Below are 16529 nucleotides of genomic sequence, written 5' to 3'. Positions count from 1 at the left end.
AAGAAAATCTCAGATTCAACCAAAACCCAGACAGTCACTCATGCAAGCCCTGAAAAAGCGTTAAAGCCTGACATTCTTGGGCAGGCAGGTCCATCCCATCCTTCCCCAAATCAGGAAAGCAGATATGAGGCCAAGGACAGAGGCTCTGTGAAGAGTGGGCTCCAAAGCACATCCTCCAGCCAAACACTTTGTAAGGACCACAGCGGTACATTTAGCACAGAATTTCTCTGCATCCTCCTCTCCCCCTGCAGCAAACGTACAGGTACTCACAGCCTCCACTCAGCCAAATCTCAAGGAGAGGAGATGATGAGGTTTGCACCTAATCTAAAGCAGTGACACTGTGATGATAATGTTTGATAAGGCCAGTTGAGAGAACCTTACCCCCATCTAAGCTGCGAGACATGGTGTAACGTTTACTAGAGGACCGCTCAAAGTAAGGTGCAGGACGGTCTATGAGGGCACTGGCTCTTCTCGTCTGGGCCTGCGTCCGGCCGCTGTAGCGAAACTTGGAGCCCAACGTGAGGAACTTCTTTGGAGGTGCTTCTGGCAGCAGGAGCCTAAAACACACCAAGCAGTGCACCTGTTATTCCCCTTCCTCCAAAATCAGTCCAGTGTTTCTGCAGAGGGGAGAAGACGACTGCTGGGTATCACTCTTCGTCGTAACCTGTGCCTCAGTGGTCTGTGGCTAAAAGGGAATCAGAGGATGCCCCTCATACAGCATGACAAAACCACTTAACTAAAGCATTTGAAGATCTGAGTTCTTCCAAATGGGCAAGAATCACTCAGCTCCTTCATGCTTGAAAATCAAATTTACTATTTTCTGATTACCGAAAGTAAAAAGAAGGTGTCGCTTGTACCAGAGGCCCCAACTAGGCTGAAATGCAGATGGGTCTCTTCAAATTCAACGTGGTGATGTTATGCTGAGGACAGGGCCAGAACGGATTTCCAATGTATGACAGGCAGTATTCATTCACAGGGGTGTAGACATTTTTCAGGTTAGAGCTCTCCCACCCTCTGCAATTTGGGCATGGCAGCTGGCTGAAGAAGCCATTCTCCTGCCATGGAGTCATTGCTTCAGACATTGATTTTTCATTAAAAATCAGAAAATACCCCAAAAATGCACACTCCATTTCTCTTTAGATCTTTTGCTGCTAAGACTGCATTTCATATGAATGTACAGACAGCCTGAACTAACTGTTTTAAGAAAGGAGGGAAATTCTTCAGTACTCCCACACATTCCCCAGAGGGGGTTCTTAAGCACTGGACACCCTTTCAAACAGTTGAAAATCTCACCCTTTCGAGCTACCCTTTTTAAGTATCTGTTTAGTGACTATCTTAGCACAAACTAATTACAGCACTTATTTCACTATTCCACATTTTTCTCCATTCTTCCTAGAAGTCAAAACCAAAAGCGGCAAAATACCTTAATAACCCAAAAATAACAGCTATGGGTTGTGTATTCTGGGTGACCAAAAAACCCATAACCTACTACTGTCTGTACTTTCATATATAATTAAAAAAAATTTTTCTTTTTTAAACTCTAACCCACATCGCCCAGCAATCTTCCATATAAGCTGTTCTCCCTATGCAAGCTTATATGCAGTAGTGCAGCAGAGTCCTTCATCTCTTTAATTATAGCAGCTGATAATATCGTGGCACAGATAAAGCAAAGTGATTAATTAGGACCATATGATGATTTTAAGCAGTATCTATCTGAAATAGTATGAATAATTTGGGTGCAACATCTCAAATTTTGAAAAAGCAATAATGTTCCTTTATCTGCTCAGAGGTACTTCATGACCAAAAAAGACAATTTGATTTGAAGGGTTTTGTCTCTGCTGACAAAATTGATATTTTCTGTTGCGTTTTACATCACTTTTAGGAAAAGAAATCCACATACCTGAAAAATGTATGGTGTTCAACACACACTTTCCATAAGCGCTTTGCAGCACGATGATTTGGCAACTTAAACCCAATAGTGCTTTCAAACTGCTCAAACTAGGTAGGAAAAAAGAATAAGTATGTTTTTGATGCTGTGCATCTATTTCTAGACAGCGTACACAGGTTCATCTTCATTTCCTCTGTCTGTATCACCTCATTGCAAGGGCAATGTGTATGCTCATGTACATAACCACATATATCCATATTCTACAGAAAGAATTCTGGGAAAGAAGCTGTAAATGATAATCTATGGCAACATTTGAGGATTATATCTGGGGGGGAAACACTAGTAATGGGTAAGAGATTTCTTATCGTGACATTTTGTTGTGATGTTTTATACCCTACAGTAACAAAGAGATCAGTTAAGACTTGGGAGACTTCTAAGAAAACATCACTCAAGTGTTTTACCCTGTTGATTTAATTTCACTAGTTGGAACTACAGTGGGAAGCCTGGTAATAGCTGGAGGTGAGCAATAGTCCTTAGGGACTGATTTGGTCTCACACAGCCTTAGATTAAGGATATTTACAGAGAAAGTACTACTGTTGGTAAATCACAGTGGTTAGAGCTAATTTTTCTGAGGAGGATGAGGCAAGACAGGTAATTGAAAAGAGCTGTCCAGAGATAAAAACAGATCTCTTTAGATTGTGCTGCAAATTTTTTATATTTCAGATGCAGAAGCTGTGCCAGCTATATCTGCTCTAACATGTTGATGGCTACATGCAGATAGCTGAGTAGGTAAAACAGAGTGGCTGTGATGGGGGAAAGGTAGGCAGAAAGGCACTCGCAAGGAAGTCTGGATCCCTACGGAAGCTGACAGGGAAATAAGGCAGGAAACAACAAAATAATGAAGATTATGTGGGTTAGTGAATCACATTATCATCAAATGTAATTTGGACAGAGGCTGCATTGATTATTTTACACATGGAACTATGGCCTGGTCACAGATACTGTGTACCAAGACCAACAGAGCTCAACAGGGTAGCCAGTGGTGGAGAGCTTCAGCGCAGGCATTGGGAATGCCAATGATTATTTGTTTGGGTCCTTAAAATCAAATTCAAGGCTAGAAATTTGGTTACTAAAACTGTGTCTGCTGAGGGGCAGGAGACGTAGGTTTGTGGATTTTGGATTAGGACTCTAAAAATGGCTCAGGCTCTGGGGTGGGGAGCCCCAGCAAGTTTCCCAGGTCAATTATGAAGTCAGTCCCAGAGACATTGGCTGCATTAAGGGAGAAATGCCAGTCCTCATCGAAGTGATTTCTGTCCTGCTATACAGCTCCACACTCTAAAAGGATATGGGGATTTCATCTACACAGGCCAATTATTGTACCAGCATTTAAAATGGAAATCCTCCTTCGCCTGTGATGATCCTGAATTTCTCAAGAGTTATCATCTTATAGGCCAGGTGGGATGGAGCTTTGGACAACCCGGTGTAGTGGATGGTGTCCATGCCCACAGTGGAGGGGCTGGAACTAGATGATCATTAAGGTCCCCTCCAACCCAAACCCTTCCATGACATCCATGATTTCTGGGAGAGTGCATGCTCAGCCCATGAGGTCGGTATTTGCTTTGCATCCGGCAGAGCCACGAGAGGGCACTCTCTGTACAAGGTTTCACATCCCCATCTCCAGAGCCAGAACAGGAGCTCCTGCGGGCCTGGGAGGGCTAATGTGTGTAGCTACCCAAAATGCTGCAAATATACTGGTCTGATATGTTTACAAAGGTTCGTATGGCCTGTCTGTATCTCTTAGTGGCTGAGATAAATGCTAGCTGCATGTACAACATGAGGGAGGATAACAAGCTCTCCATGAATAAGCAATATGCTACTTAAATGCCCAAAGTATTCATAATATGGATGAGCTTTTTATGTGCAGATGGCCATATTTATTCCTTACATTAGTTCGTGGATATAAACAGAAAAATACCAAAGTTGTTTTTTACCTGTATCCTAAAGAAAGTGTATCTAACCTTGCCTAAGAAAATCAGCATAAATTAGGAAATATAAATGGAGAGGAGCATTAAAAGCTTGTAAGACAAAACAAAACAACAAATCAGTAAAAACTTATGTTTTTTCAAGGGGCTCATCTGCTTAAGAGAACCAGGATGCCCTTACCTCCCCTGGTCGGATTTTGATGTAGAAGTTGTTCCTCTTGTAGGAAATTTTCAAAACCTTTGGCCAGGCAAATCTATTTATTCTGAGTCTGTCTCGATATATTAAGAGTCCACTTGCACAGACTCCTAGCATGATTTCCACACCTTCGGAATCCTGGAATAGCAAGCAAGCAACGCACTTTGTTGAGTATTTCTATCCTTGCATCCTACAGTACTACAGATTCCTGTATCCTGTGTGTCTATCTGAGCTACGTCTTTTTAATGCATCAGCTGTAGTGACCTGATTTCTGAGCGCTACCCTCCTCACTGAATGCATTCATGCAAATAATAGTAAGGTTGGGCAGGGTGAAGGAAACTGAGGGTTTCCAGTGTTTCCTTATATTTTACAAAGACTCCAAAAGGAGGAGGGAAATTTTAGATGTCAGTAAAGGAAATACATCAATCATATAGAAAAGTTTTATTAGCATAATAAAAAAAACGTTATTAGCATAAATACTAGATTGAAAGTAAGTATGACAGCCTAAAAATTTACTTCTCCTGGTATCACTCATCTCCATGACTAAGCCTTGTGAATACTTAGATAAATTTTTCTTCTGTAGTTTGCTCACCTTGGCTTTAGTAGGTTTGCTAGTTTCTTTAATGCTCATGCGCCTTTGCTCAGTATTTTCACTTTGAAATGCCCAGTGGGCATAAAGTTGGGCATTTGGACCAGAAAGGGTTCTTTTTTAAAACTCTGTGACTGTGCTATAACCTACGTTTGCCACGAGGCTGTAGCTCAGACACAACAGCACTACAAAAGATTTGTCTACAATCTTATCAGAACATACCCATAAATATGTGTTTTAAAGTAAGAAATATAGATTTTTCTTTCCTTTAGAAATCTTCCAATAGTCTTAAAATTGGCCAATCTTCACTATCTTCTATCACTGTTTTTTCATTTAGCTAAAGTACTAGTACTGATAGAGACAAATCCACTTCAAAGTACTGAGTTCTTCACAAATTGTTTTTAAAATCCTGAAGTCACAAAAACCTGATCGCAGAAGCTATGACCCTATAATAATCATGAGATGAGTTCACATTTTTCCTCTGGTTTTCACAACCAGCTATCTTTTAGGCACTTGGTGAAAATCTGATTACATTTCAAGACCAATACAACAGTATGCATGGTCAGTCATGATGAAACAGCTATGGCACAGCTTGAAATGAAAAAAAAAAAGTTTTAGAATCACAACATAGAAATAGTGCCATGAAGTCACTACAGTGTTAGAAAACACACCAATAGAGGACATATGTTCCAACAACGATGGTATCACCACTTACAGATAGATTTTTTTCTAAATACAGCTCATGTGTGGTATCACCATCAGGCACTACAGAAAAGATAAAGCTAATTTTTTTTCAGCGTACTTCAGTTTCACTTTCCTAAACAAAGAGCAATATCTAAATCTGCTGAACACATCCTAAAATAAAACGTCTCATTGCAGTAATCACACCGCCTGATGAATGTCTGAAATGCAAGTGTGCTCATACATGGAACATTTCTGCAGATGCAAGTGGCTTCTTTCTATACACTTTCTCAAAAATTGTTGAGAAATACCTTCTTCCCTTATCTCCATCTTCACCACAAAACTAAGTTTATTCAAGACTTGTGTTATTTGTTGGTGTCAGAGACTGTTTTCCAATATGATAATTCTAGTGTAAAATGAAACCTGAATAAAATAATTTGGCTATTTTCAGGAGCCATGTGGTTACATGAGACAGGAACTCGTTAGCTGTAATGTCCGAGGCAAATCTCTCTAGCCCTGCATACAGATGGGATGGCCTCCCTCAGAATGGTGACAGTCCAGAGGACAAGTCTGTCTATTTGAACATATTTTTCTTCACAGCCTTGCATTTGATAACTGAGAACTAGTTTTAATCCGAGCTGGTGAGGCCAACATCTGTCCAACACCGAAGATATTGGCACAACCTTAATGAATTGACATTTACATAGAGACATTTGCCGTGGCATGACTTCCAAAAGACATGCACAGAGATACTTGTCCCCTAGCCTGACATCATCAAATCTCACTGGCAGATTTAATTAAAACTAAACATGACTTCTCACGCAGAGTCTACTTTTCCCACCTTCAGTTCAGGTTTCAAGATGACTGTGGGGTTCCTTAACCCACAGACAGACAGATCTTGGTTATCACCACAGCTTTTTAAAATAAAGAGCATCAGTTTGGAGAGAGATTAGCTTTTCTACTAACTTCTCTTGCTCTGAGTCTTTCAATATGAAAAAAAAGAAGAGCAAACCAGGGTACTAATACTTTTTCAGGAAAGAATAAATAAAATGGTTATCTTATAATATCCCATCTTAAAATTCACAGCTTTTCTACAATATTCTGAAAAAATACTTAGGCCTTAATGCTATGTTATGTAAAATTTTCAGTAACAAAGCCTGTAACTTATTTAAAACAGTAATCCATTTAGTTGCTGGTATTTGGACTTCTTTGCATTGGGAAAAAAACTATCAAGCAACATTTGCCAATCCATTTTTCTCTACTCCAACTGTGCCTCAAGACAGTGTGTGTATCTGCAGGATACAGGGAAGGCAGTGGCATCCCTCCTGGTGGATGTTGCCCATTGAGCTGTACACAGATTCTTCATTTTCAGTGAAGGCAATTAACAGAACACAAAAGATTGCTTTGAATTCTGTAACACCCATGTACAGCTCCTATGAAATGCCCCAGGGACATGGCTGGAGGCTCTTTCAAAATCCAAGCTGCAAATTTATCTCAGTTCTTGAAAGGAGCTGCTGCAGCAAAAAAACAGACTCACAATAATTTGACCTTTACAGAAAATGCGGTACCCTCCACAGGGCAGAATTCTTTGGTTCCATATTCATTTGCCAAGGATGCTTGCTAACCTCAAAAATGTTAAAATCCATTAGTCTTACTCTGAAGAGTGAAGAAAACAATAGTAATTATTTATTTGGAAAAAAAAAACTTAAAACAAAAAATCCAACAACCAATACAAGGCTAATAAGTGACTCTCTCCAGCCACAGTAAGAATGACCATGTTTTATTCATAACTTAGCCTGCTGATGATTAGAGAAACTACTTGATCATGGGAGAATGTTTCCAGGAGAATTACTGCCCTCCCTGTCAACCGCAACAACCACACTTCAGGAAAGAGACAAGCTGCTCTCTCCCCATTATCATCAATCTCATTAGGTTTCCTGCACAGCTAAATAATTGCTTGAAAGTCCTTTGCAGCATAAAAATGATCTGCTGTCCAGTTAAGATAGCATGGTTGGCCTTACTAAACTGGAAAATGTAGCTAAATGAAAAGGAAATTCATCACTCTCTGGACAGCTTCTAAAATCCTCCCTCATCACCTCATCCATTCATTATTTTCCTCAAGGATAGCATCGTTTAATCAACATGAAAGTTGATGTGCAACATCTTTGAATCTATAGGGTAAGTTATGTTATGGTTACAAGATATATTTATGCGTACTTCATGAGTCACCTTTCCTCATGTTGACACATGATTCATTCCAGAAAATTCCTGTCTCAAAAATACAAAAAAAAGTATATCGGGGATTCCATGCAGATCCAAGTACTATGCCACAGGAGACATGGCCAGTGAATGAACTACATTACCTACCTTGGCATGATGGAGATCTACTCCATACATTGATAGTTTTTTGGCATTTTCCAGGAAATGCATCTCAGCTTCTGCAGGTGTCATTCCCCTGTGGAAAAATAACCAGTTCTAGCATAACTGTTAAGAAAACAGAATCCAAAAGAAAATTCAGCACCTGGAAAACATTTTCAGCCTGTCAGAACTATAGTCATACCCCTTATGTAGCTGGGTACCTACCAGAGCCACAGCTCTAGTGCAGACTCTGTTAACTCACATGCTGCAATGCTCTTCTCTATCCAAGGACACACAGAGGAGTCTTGCCGGAAAAATATTAAGTACACCGCTGCAGAATTTAACATCTCCTGATGCGCCAAGATGGTACCTGAAGCAGGCTAGAGCTCACACTGATGCCCTCTGCTTACCTGTGGCTCTTGTGCAGCTCGATCACTTTGTCCTCCAGCTCTTTAGTGTGGTTTGGCGCAAAGCGGAACTCGCTGATGTAATCGCTGCCGTACTCGTCAGGGTCGTAGTCGCCGAGCTCCGACTGCACGGTGTAGGAGCCCAGCAGGGCCAGCGTGACGAACGAGCAGGGCAGCCGACCCGAAACGATGTCATCTCTCAGCTGCAGGCAGAGGTAGTACCTGCGAGGGAGCACCACAGCAGCTCAGAAAGGGCTCCTTGGCTGCTGCCCCCAAAGAAGCACCATCCGAGCACTGGAAAGAGGCCTCGGTTCCAATAGGCATTGGCAGACAGCCAAGCCCAGAGATCTTCAGCCATTTACAAGGACAATAATAATTTTGTGGAGACAATCCCAGAACCCCCAAAACCCCAAGCTCTTGCCTAATTTATCAGTAGGAACACCTAATTTATCTTTATAAAGCACCATGGAGATCTCTAAAAAAAGTTATTACTTTGTTTTGTGACCTAGATGAAGAAATACCCATTAAACATACTAGATTTCTATCATAAATCACTTACATATAAAACTACCTGGTAATTTTTTCAAGAGAAAAAAATATTAAAACTCTCATATAGTGTTCATTTAAGAATAGGAGAACTCCAAGTCTTTAAAAAAACTTAAGCTGTCTCTTTAGCAACATGTTGTGCTTTCTCAAAAATACATTTAAACAGTAAGTGCTGTTAAAAACACAGAAATATACAGTGGAAGATTTCACCAGATACATGAACACAAAAAAAACCGTGAAGGGCATTGGTTTAGTGGTATAGGCAGAGCTCCCAGGGGAAATTTCGGAGTATAAAGAGGAATAAAGCAATCCTTTCCTGTAGAAGTCCTCTGTTCAATTGTGAACTCTTGGCACAGTCTTTCTGCATAGTACCTACCAGGGGACCTTGATCAAGGCCAAAGGCTTCATGCTACCTTAAAAGCAACTAATAGTCCATAAAGCACTGAACATTAAACATATTCAAAGGTTGCCAAATGTTGCAACAGGCTGGGGAACAGTTTGCTGATGGCACAAAATCTCATCACAGATCAAAACTTTTGTGCCTCCTTCCAAGGAGGAAATCAGGTGAGTACACTGATTGCTCATTTTGTCAAATGATACACAAAATTTGCATATGCATGCTCATTCTCATCTATCCAGGCTTCAGCTGGGAAAGAGTTCAGGTTTTCTTTTGATTCAGTATGGTCATGAAACCACAACATTATCTCACTTCTTTCCTTTCATAGTCATGATCTTACTTACAGTAATAACTTGTTACCACTGGCAAAAATGGGCATCAGGCATCGTTGTGAATATTAAAATCAACTCAAAGGAATTTATATATTGAAAAATCTGGGGGTTAGGCTTAAACTACACAAAATACTTCATAACACAGAGGACAGACACTGTTCACGCTTTTTTGTCAAAGCATTGCATATTTTTCATAAGCTCATATGAAAACTGGAATATAAAACATTTCTTTTCTTGTATAATTAGAGTGTAAGTGCTACCAGAAGCTTTTATGCCACTTCTTAAAAGGTATTTAATGTTTAAAACACCTGGTAATGTCCTCAGATAGCTGGGCAGGGTCTGGAGGGTAGAATTTCACATTAAATGCAAACTGCCAAGCACCACCTGGAAAAGAACATAAATTGACTGAAAGTACACTGCAAATGCAAACAGAGATGTTCATGCTATTCAATTACCAGCAGACTTAAAAATATCCCAGACAAGCAATTAATAAGAACAGGTTTTAGAATATTTTTCCCACACGTCGTACTGAAGATACTGTATTAGATCAGATTTTACAGCTCTTTTCTTATTTTGCAGGATTTCCACTGAAGTGAGGACTCTGAGTGAGCAGTAATTTATTACTACTAATACTAAAAACCCCTCAGTCTGAGAACAAGGTTTATTGAAAGTAAGCACTGCACAGTCTGTACAAGTTTCAAAAGCAAATAACCCAAAGCACAGAGGCACTGGAAACACCACAAGCCAGAGTACGAATGGGCTCTGGAGCAGGGTGATGTGCTGAGGTCTGGCTGCCCAATACAGCTCACAGCATCCTCTCTGAGTGCTGCCTCAGCACATAGCTCCTTTCTTAAGCAGACATAAATTATCGTGCAGACAAAACTGCAAGGACAAACAGAGAGTTTGACTGCAAAAGTACATAGCACTGGGGAATTCTTATTTAATTATTTCACTAAATTTAGTTGACCTACAGGATGGATACCGGTTTGTATCTCCAGAGTTAGCAAAATTATTTCTGGAGTGTTAGCTTTAAGTGTTGTAAAAAAATAATATCAAGATTTTAAAATAGAGTTGAACATGGTAGGTAAATTTAGAAGCTATTCTGAAAAAAAAGGGTTAGGTTACACTAGCACATGACTTGAACGCAAATGAAAAGCAACAACAAAACCCCAAACTACACTGTTCTTACAAGCAACAAGGAAATTTTATCCCATGGGAGGTCCCATCCACTTTGGTTATCCACACATCTAATCTCAAATGCTCAAGACCAGGCCAGATGGGGCTTTGAGCAACCTGGTTTAGTGGGAAGTGTCCCTGCCCATGGCAGGGGCTGAAATTAGGTGATCATTAAGGTCCCAACCAATCCAATGATTCTATGAACGTGCAAGAAGTGTTTTTGATGTTCACCATCAGGAGTTCAGCTCTTGGCAAAATTTTTGCAGTCCTTGATTCTAGAAACTTATACATTTTCTTGGGACATAAAAGATGGTGAAAGGAAAATTTGGCTGGCACTGAGGATGGGGCACAGTCCCAGCAGAGAGTAGACAATCCCCAAGGTGGGAATGCAGCCATGGGTGACACCTGGTTCCACAACAGATGGAAGGGACCATGGCCTGTAAATCTATTCCTTGGCACAAAAAATAAATCAAACCCATGATAAAGCCTATCATAATAGCACAGATGGTTAAGATAGAGGAGTAAGCAGTCCTCACCCTATATTTACAGGGTTGGAATACAACCTAACACTGTGCAAGTTAGTGGGTTATAACTAATGGGATGTGAACCTTTCTCAACCACTGGGATGAAGTCCCAGCAGTGTGGTCTGCCTGTTGTACAACTCAGCCAGCATTTAGCAGGACTGTAGATATGTTTTGGAAAGCATTATGGGTAATAGCACTACTTTTCCACTCTTGGCCTTCTTCTGGGAAGAATTGCAGAGAGAAAGCAAATTATTATGCTCATTTTTTGCAAATGCAACTGTCCACTGCCTCAAGTCCAGGATGAGACTCTTCTGCCCTGGTTAATCTTCCACTGTCACAACCTTTCATTGTCTATTTCATGGCTTGGGTACATATTAAATGCATTTCAAATATATGGTGGGAAGCTGAGCTGCTTTACTTGCATTGACCATCTGTGTAATCTGACTCATCATGGTCTAAAGGACCTTCCTCTCCAGATCCATCCCTTCACGAGACTTAAAAAAGGCAAATGTACATTACTTTGTATGGCAGATCACTTACTTGTAATGAAAATAATACTGGAGGAAAGGGGAAGTTGCTCATAGCAAGTGGGGAAATTGCTCATAGTAAGTGGGAAAATTTTCCCACCAGCGTAAATTAACCCTTTTAATCTTGGAGAGGGAAGGGATTTCTTTGTCAGGCCTTACCCAATTAATGTGAACTACCAGATGCATTTGTTTGTGGAAGCAAAAGTACTAGAAGAGGTCATTTAGAAAATCTGCTAAGAAAAAAAAATTACTGGGGGTTTTTAGCCCACAGAAGTCATACACATAGACATTTTGTCAATTTTTAAAAATGAGGGGAAGTAAAAAAATGCAAGTCAAGTTTTGAGCCCAGCAGTCTCGAAAAGGTTTTGCTTTGAGTGGTTTTTGAATTTCTAATATATGAAGCCACAAAGTGAAATAGAAATATAGATTTAGAATATAGATTTCAGCTTTTAGTAGAAACTTATACTAAGTTTATAACTAGATGCCTAGTTATAACAACTGAGCTTTTAAAAATATTAATGTGAATCAGAAAATTCTCAGTCATTTTTGGAACAGAGATCAATCTTTTGAAAGGAAGAAAGGAAGGGTATTTTAGATAGAGTACTATTTTGTGTCAGTGAATTATTTCATTATGGGGCATGAGCAGTGTTTCTGGATACAATATAAATATCAGTAATGCAAGAAATAATTCAAATACATGGCCTAGTCCCTAAGGTTACATTGCTTAATGTCAAACTTCAGGATCTTGCATCACTGCAAATGTCAAGTTGTTTTCCGCAACCCAAGTTCATGTGTTACGAGCATCAGTAATGCTTCACCATCATCACAGCGTAAAATATCTAAAGGATGTACATAATTCCTTTGCTAAAGACTTGGGACAGGATACAAAAGATGACTGTGAAATACACTTTGTCCCCATGGAGAGACATGTAGAAAGGGGCAATGATAACAAACTTACTTCGGATCTGCTTCTTGATTTCCTTGGCAGGGTCCAACCAATTCTGCAAAGAAAATGTTTCCTTTTCTCAATTTGAATTAGAAAACACAATAAACGTTATTTTTAAAACAGTGCTATGAGTCAAAGCTAGAACAAGTGAAGCTATGCCACTCCTTTCTCCTTGGAGTAGAAGTAGACAGGGCTAACATTAATTTTCAAGACGTGGCCCTGGGTAGAAACAGGATTTTTATAACCTTCGCAGACTTTGAGGGCCTGAATGATTTGAAAAAAAGAATAAAAAATAGGAATTGGTAAAATGAGCCCACAGAGATCTTTTTGTAGAGTATCTTCAGGGAAAACTGAATTTCTAAAAGCTTTTTATGAAGAGGTGTTTTTGATTGATTTTTTTCCCTCCGATCCTGGAAAGGCTGAAAAGACTTGCTAGAGGACAATCAAGTGCAGAGCAGGGATGTTTGCAATGCAGCATGGGCACGAGGGGCTCTCCAGGGAAAATCAGAGGCAGAACCACAGCACCTCTGCCCCCATCCACACCATGCAGAGTCCAGTGACTATGCAAGACAAAACCCCTGCCGAGGAGGTGGAGAATTATCCCAGTGATGTGTTAGTACTCCGCGGATGCCAAGGAGCAGATGAAATTTCTCTGGAGGAGGCACACAGCAGCTTGGGGTCTCAGTGCCTCTGCTGTCTTGACCTCTAAGAGAATCAAATTAATATTTAAAATGCGTCAGAGCCCAGAACAAAAAGTTCACTTTCCCCAGGAAAGTTCCACTTTCTCCAAAGAAAGATAAACAAATGTATCAGAGAGACAATAAAACACTAAAGAAATACCAAACAAGCAGAACACAACAGTCCCTCCCCAACAAAAACAACCAGATTGCAGCTGTCCAAACCTGCTCTGTAGTGCAAAACCTGAGCCTAAAGATCTCCAGCTACTGCTGAACACAAAAGCACATTATGCACCAAGAAACTGAAGACACATTAGGGTTTCTGTTTACAAAGATGACATGGGATGCCGGCACATATGTTGTCTGGCTGGAAGTTATGTGCCAGAGGGTGGAAATGAATTGCTAAGTACTTTGACATTAAAAATATGCATGTTATTGATCAATAAAAGGGGTGGCAGGCAGTTGTTCTTTTATCTGTTCAGCTCTGTAAAGTAACTGGCGACATATAAATATTTAGTACTTCTAAACCCCGTGTTAATAATGAATCCATGCTTCTCTTTCCCACAGGAAAGCATACCTATCTGAAAATGCACTTAGATTTCTGCCCAGCTTTTTCTCAAAACTCAAAACTAAGCACATGCTAAGGCATTATCTTGCGCTGGCATAAACCAAGTATCTGCTTAAGTGATTTTCTGAATTAGAAGCAAAGAAGTCTGTAAAGAAAGGGGAAAAAAGAAAGAAAAAGACCGATTTATTTAATGTCAAATATATTTGAAACAGAAGGAAGCCTAGAAAACACAACTATTGCTCCCACAAGACATAAACAGCTAAAAAAGTAGTAATAACTCCAGCTCCATCAGGGAAGACCTTTCAGCCCTCACAAAGCACAAAATACCTTCAGCTAGTCAGCTCTGCTGAGCTACTGTGCATATTGCTAAGAAGTTTTGTATTGGTTTCTGTTAAAATATTTATCTTAAAATGCCAAAATAGCACAAAATATTTTAAATTATCCTTTGATACTCTCTCTTTCGTGGTACCATGTCCCAAACATCTTCACATCAGATCATCTTCAACAGTTGTAGTACAAAGCTTGTTTCATGTGGAAGCTGGAATGCAGGACAGCAGAATGTGACTCACTGTTGCTACCAACTGCTTCTGAAGACATGAATGTCTTTAGTCTGAATGTCTTTAGTCAAATCAACAATAATGCTAAGATAAAGTCAAGACTTAAAACCTTCCCTTATCTTGGCAGCTAGCAGGAGCAGTCAGACATCTCCTGCCTATTTGTGTCCCAACCACTGTTATTAAGCCATATTTTAGTATTATATGTTTTGCAGTGTACCTATAAGTGTAAATCTGACTTTCGTCTATGACAGTCAAGGAATAAATCACACTAGAAAGAGCACCAGCTATATGATTAATATGCTTCATGTCATAAATTGACGAAAGAGAAAGAACCCAGGGAAACACAGGAGGTGTGCTTGAGAAGTAGTCACAAAAAAACAATCGCTCAAATTGTGTCTATGGAACTCGGCAAGGAAGATAAAACCAACTTCTGGATTGTTTGCAGCTGTCTGGGGAGTGTCTCAGGGAGTTCTGATGTTCACATGCCAAAGGCCACCTGCAGTTTTGTGGGTTACCTTTTGGTTTTCTGTGTCTCTGTATGTTAGCCCAAAGTAGTCTTTTTCCAAAAGGTTCAGATGCTCGCACACTTTGTCAAATAGCACTTGACCTCTGGAACGTTTCTGTGGGAAATAACAGAAAACAAAGATGCTTAAGTTTGCAAAACAAAGCAATATATGCATTAAAGTAACACCTTTTCTGTCAAACCAGTAACCTCAAAATGATTCAAATCAATGCATCCATCTTTCCAACCTATTGACCTGAAGCTTCATAACAATTTGCTGAATAGGGCAAATCCTCTTTTCCTAAAACCTCAAGTCTTCTTGCAGAGTTAAAAATAAGTAATACAGATCATGTTTCAACTTCCAATAAGAAAATCTCTTCTGTCTTTCAGAAACTGCAGCTTCAAGAGCACGATGAGGTCACACCTTTGTAAACTGAAGCAATTCTTTGTGCGCAAGTAGCACCAAATAGCAGTACAAAATATTCCTGGTCATGGATTATCAGACTTGTGACTAGGGGGGCAATTCACTGGAGGAAAAACCAAACATGGACATACTTTTTGCTTTGGTAACGGTGTGGACTGATTTCAGGACCCATTTTTGTCTAATACACAGGGAAATGTGATTATGCCATCTATGGAAATCATGGGAAGAGCCTAGTATCTGACTGGGAATGCAGCTGGGTAGAAAAACAGCTTCCCAGTGCTCCACTAACCTTCTTTTATGCTGGCATGTCAGATAAGAAGACCTCTCACTGTCAACATCTAGAGCCCTTAGCAGAAGCTTCGTAGTATCTATCATACTGGACAGTAAAAATTCAGGTCATCCTGTTTCTCAGCATTGCATGTGAAATTGAGAAAATTATTCTCCAGAAAACCAAACAGACAGAAACATCCTCTTTATAACACACACGTGCCAACTTTGATATGCATAAACTACGATAAACAATTCAAAATTATTTGGGCCGTATTTATTGCTGTGTTTCATCACTACTTGCTTCCCAAAGTGCAACTCAGCTAAAGGAAAAAAATCTCTCTACTTTATTCTGACCACACGCATACCTAAATATTTTAGTTGATGTCAGTGCAGCATTTTCTTTATCTGTAGCATACACGTGACTAGAAGCTGACTGGAAACACACTACTTGCTTCAAAGGCAATGCAGGCAGTTGACAATAAAGAGGAGAGAACGCCACCTCCAAATTTACGTCCTTCTGCCAACAGAGCTGCACCCGGAATGAGCTGCCAGCCCAGCAGCCTTGGCTGGGAGAGGGCAGTTCAAAATCCAAGCTGACACAGCTATGCCAACAAACCCATGGAGCCCAATGCTGGCCTCAAACTATTTTAGAAGTCCTAAGCAAGCCAAGAGAAAAAAAAGGAAAGAACTGAGGGTTGCTGCCTAACACCCAGTGAAAACATCACGAGAGATGATGGAGGGAGTTTTGCAGCGTAATCTAATTTGTGTTAAATTTGGTATTTTTACTGGCATTCAGATGGTGTATTAGAAAGGACACTGGAAAACATCCTTTACATTTTATCAATGGAGAAACTGAAGCATGGCCTAAAAAATGTTCTCCAGCTGAGGAAGAAAAACCAGGCTCAGAAGTGCATTACAAGTGTATTCCTGTAACTTCCTTCACTGTGCCTTCCAGCATTATGTGAGGAAACAGTTCTAGGGC

At 40.0% G+C, this 16529-nt stretch overlaps 1 protein-coding gene across 26 annotated transcripts in view; it reads right to left on the bottom strand.

Annotated features, from left to right (window-relative positions):
- EPB41L3 (erythrocyte membrane protein band 4.1 like 3) overlaps nucleotides 1–16529 on the bottom strand; it is a 143323-nt gene that overhangs the window by 26832 nt on the left and 99962 nt on the right. For all 26 annotated transcript variants that reach the window (XM_038130115.1, XM_038130114.1, XM_038130119.1 and 23 more), the window contains exons 4-11: nucleotides 14867–14971; nucleotides 12562–12604; nucleotides 9685–9760; nucleotides 8105–8323; nucleotides 7704–7791; nucleotides 4052–4204; nucleotides 1901–1998; nucleotides 382–557 (exon numbers count right to left, since the gene is read on the bottom strand). In XM_038130115.1, coding sequence (XP_037986043.1) covers nucleotides 382–557; nucleotides 1901–1998; nucleotides 4052–4204; nucleotides 7704–7791; nucleotides 8105–8323; nucleotides 9685–9760; nucleotides 12562–12604; nucleotides 14867–14971 — 958 coding nt within the window. The remainder of the gene's footprint in view (nucleotides 1–381; nucleotides 558–1900; nucleotides 1999–4051; nucleotides 4205–7703; nucleotides 7792–8104; nucleotides 8324–9684; nucleotides 9761–12561; nucleotides 12605–14866; nucleotides 14972–16529) is intronic.

Source organism: Motacilla alba, chromosome 2 (assembly GCF_015832195.1).
Source record: "Motacilla alba alba isolate MOTALB_02 chromosome 2, Motacilla_alba_V1.0_pri, whole genome shotgun sequence".
Classification (NCBI taxonomy): domain Eukaryota; kingdom Metazoa; phylum Chordata; class Aves; order Passeriformes; family Motacillidae; genus Motacilla; species Motacilla alba.
The sequence above is the reverse complement of the archived record's forward strand: the minus strand, read 5'-3'. Positions and strand labels throughout refer to the sequence as shown.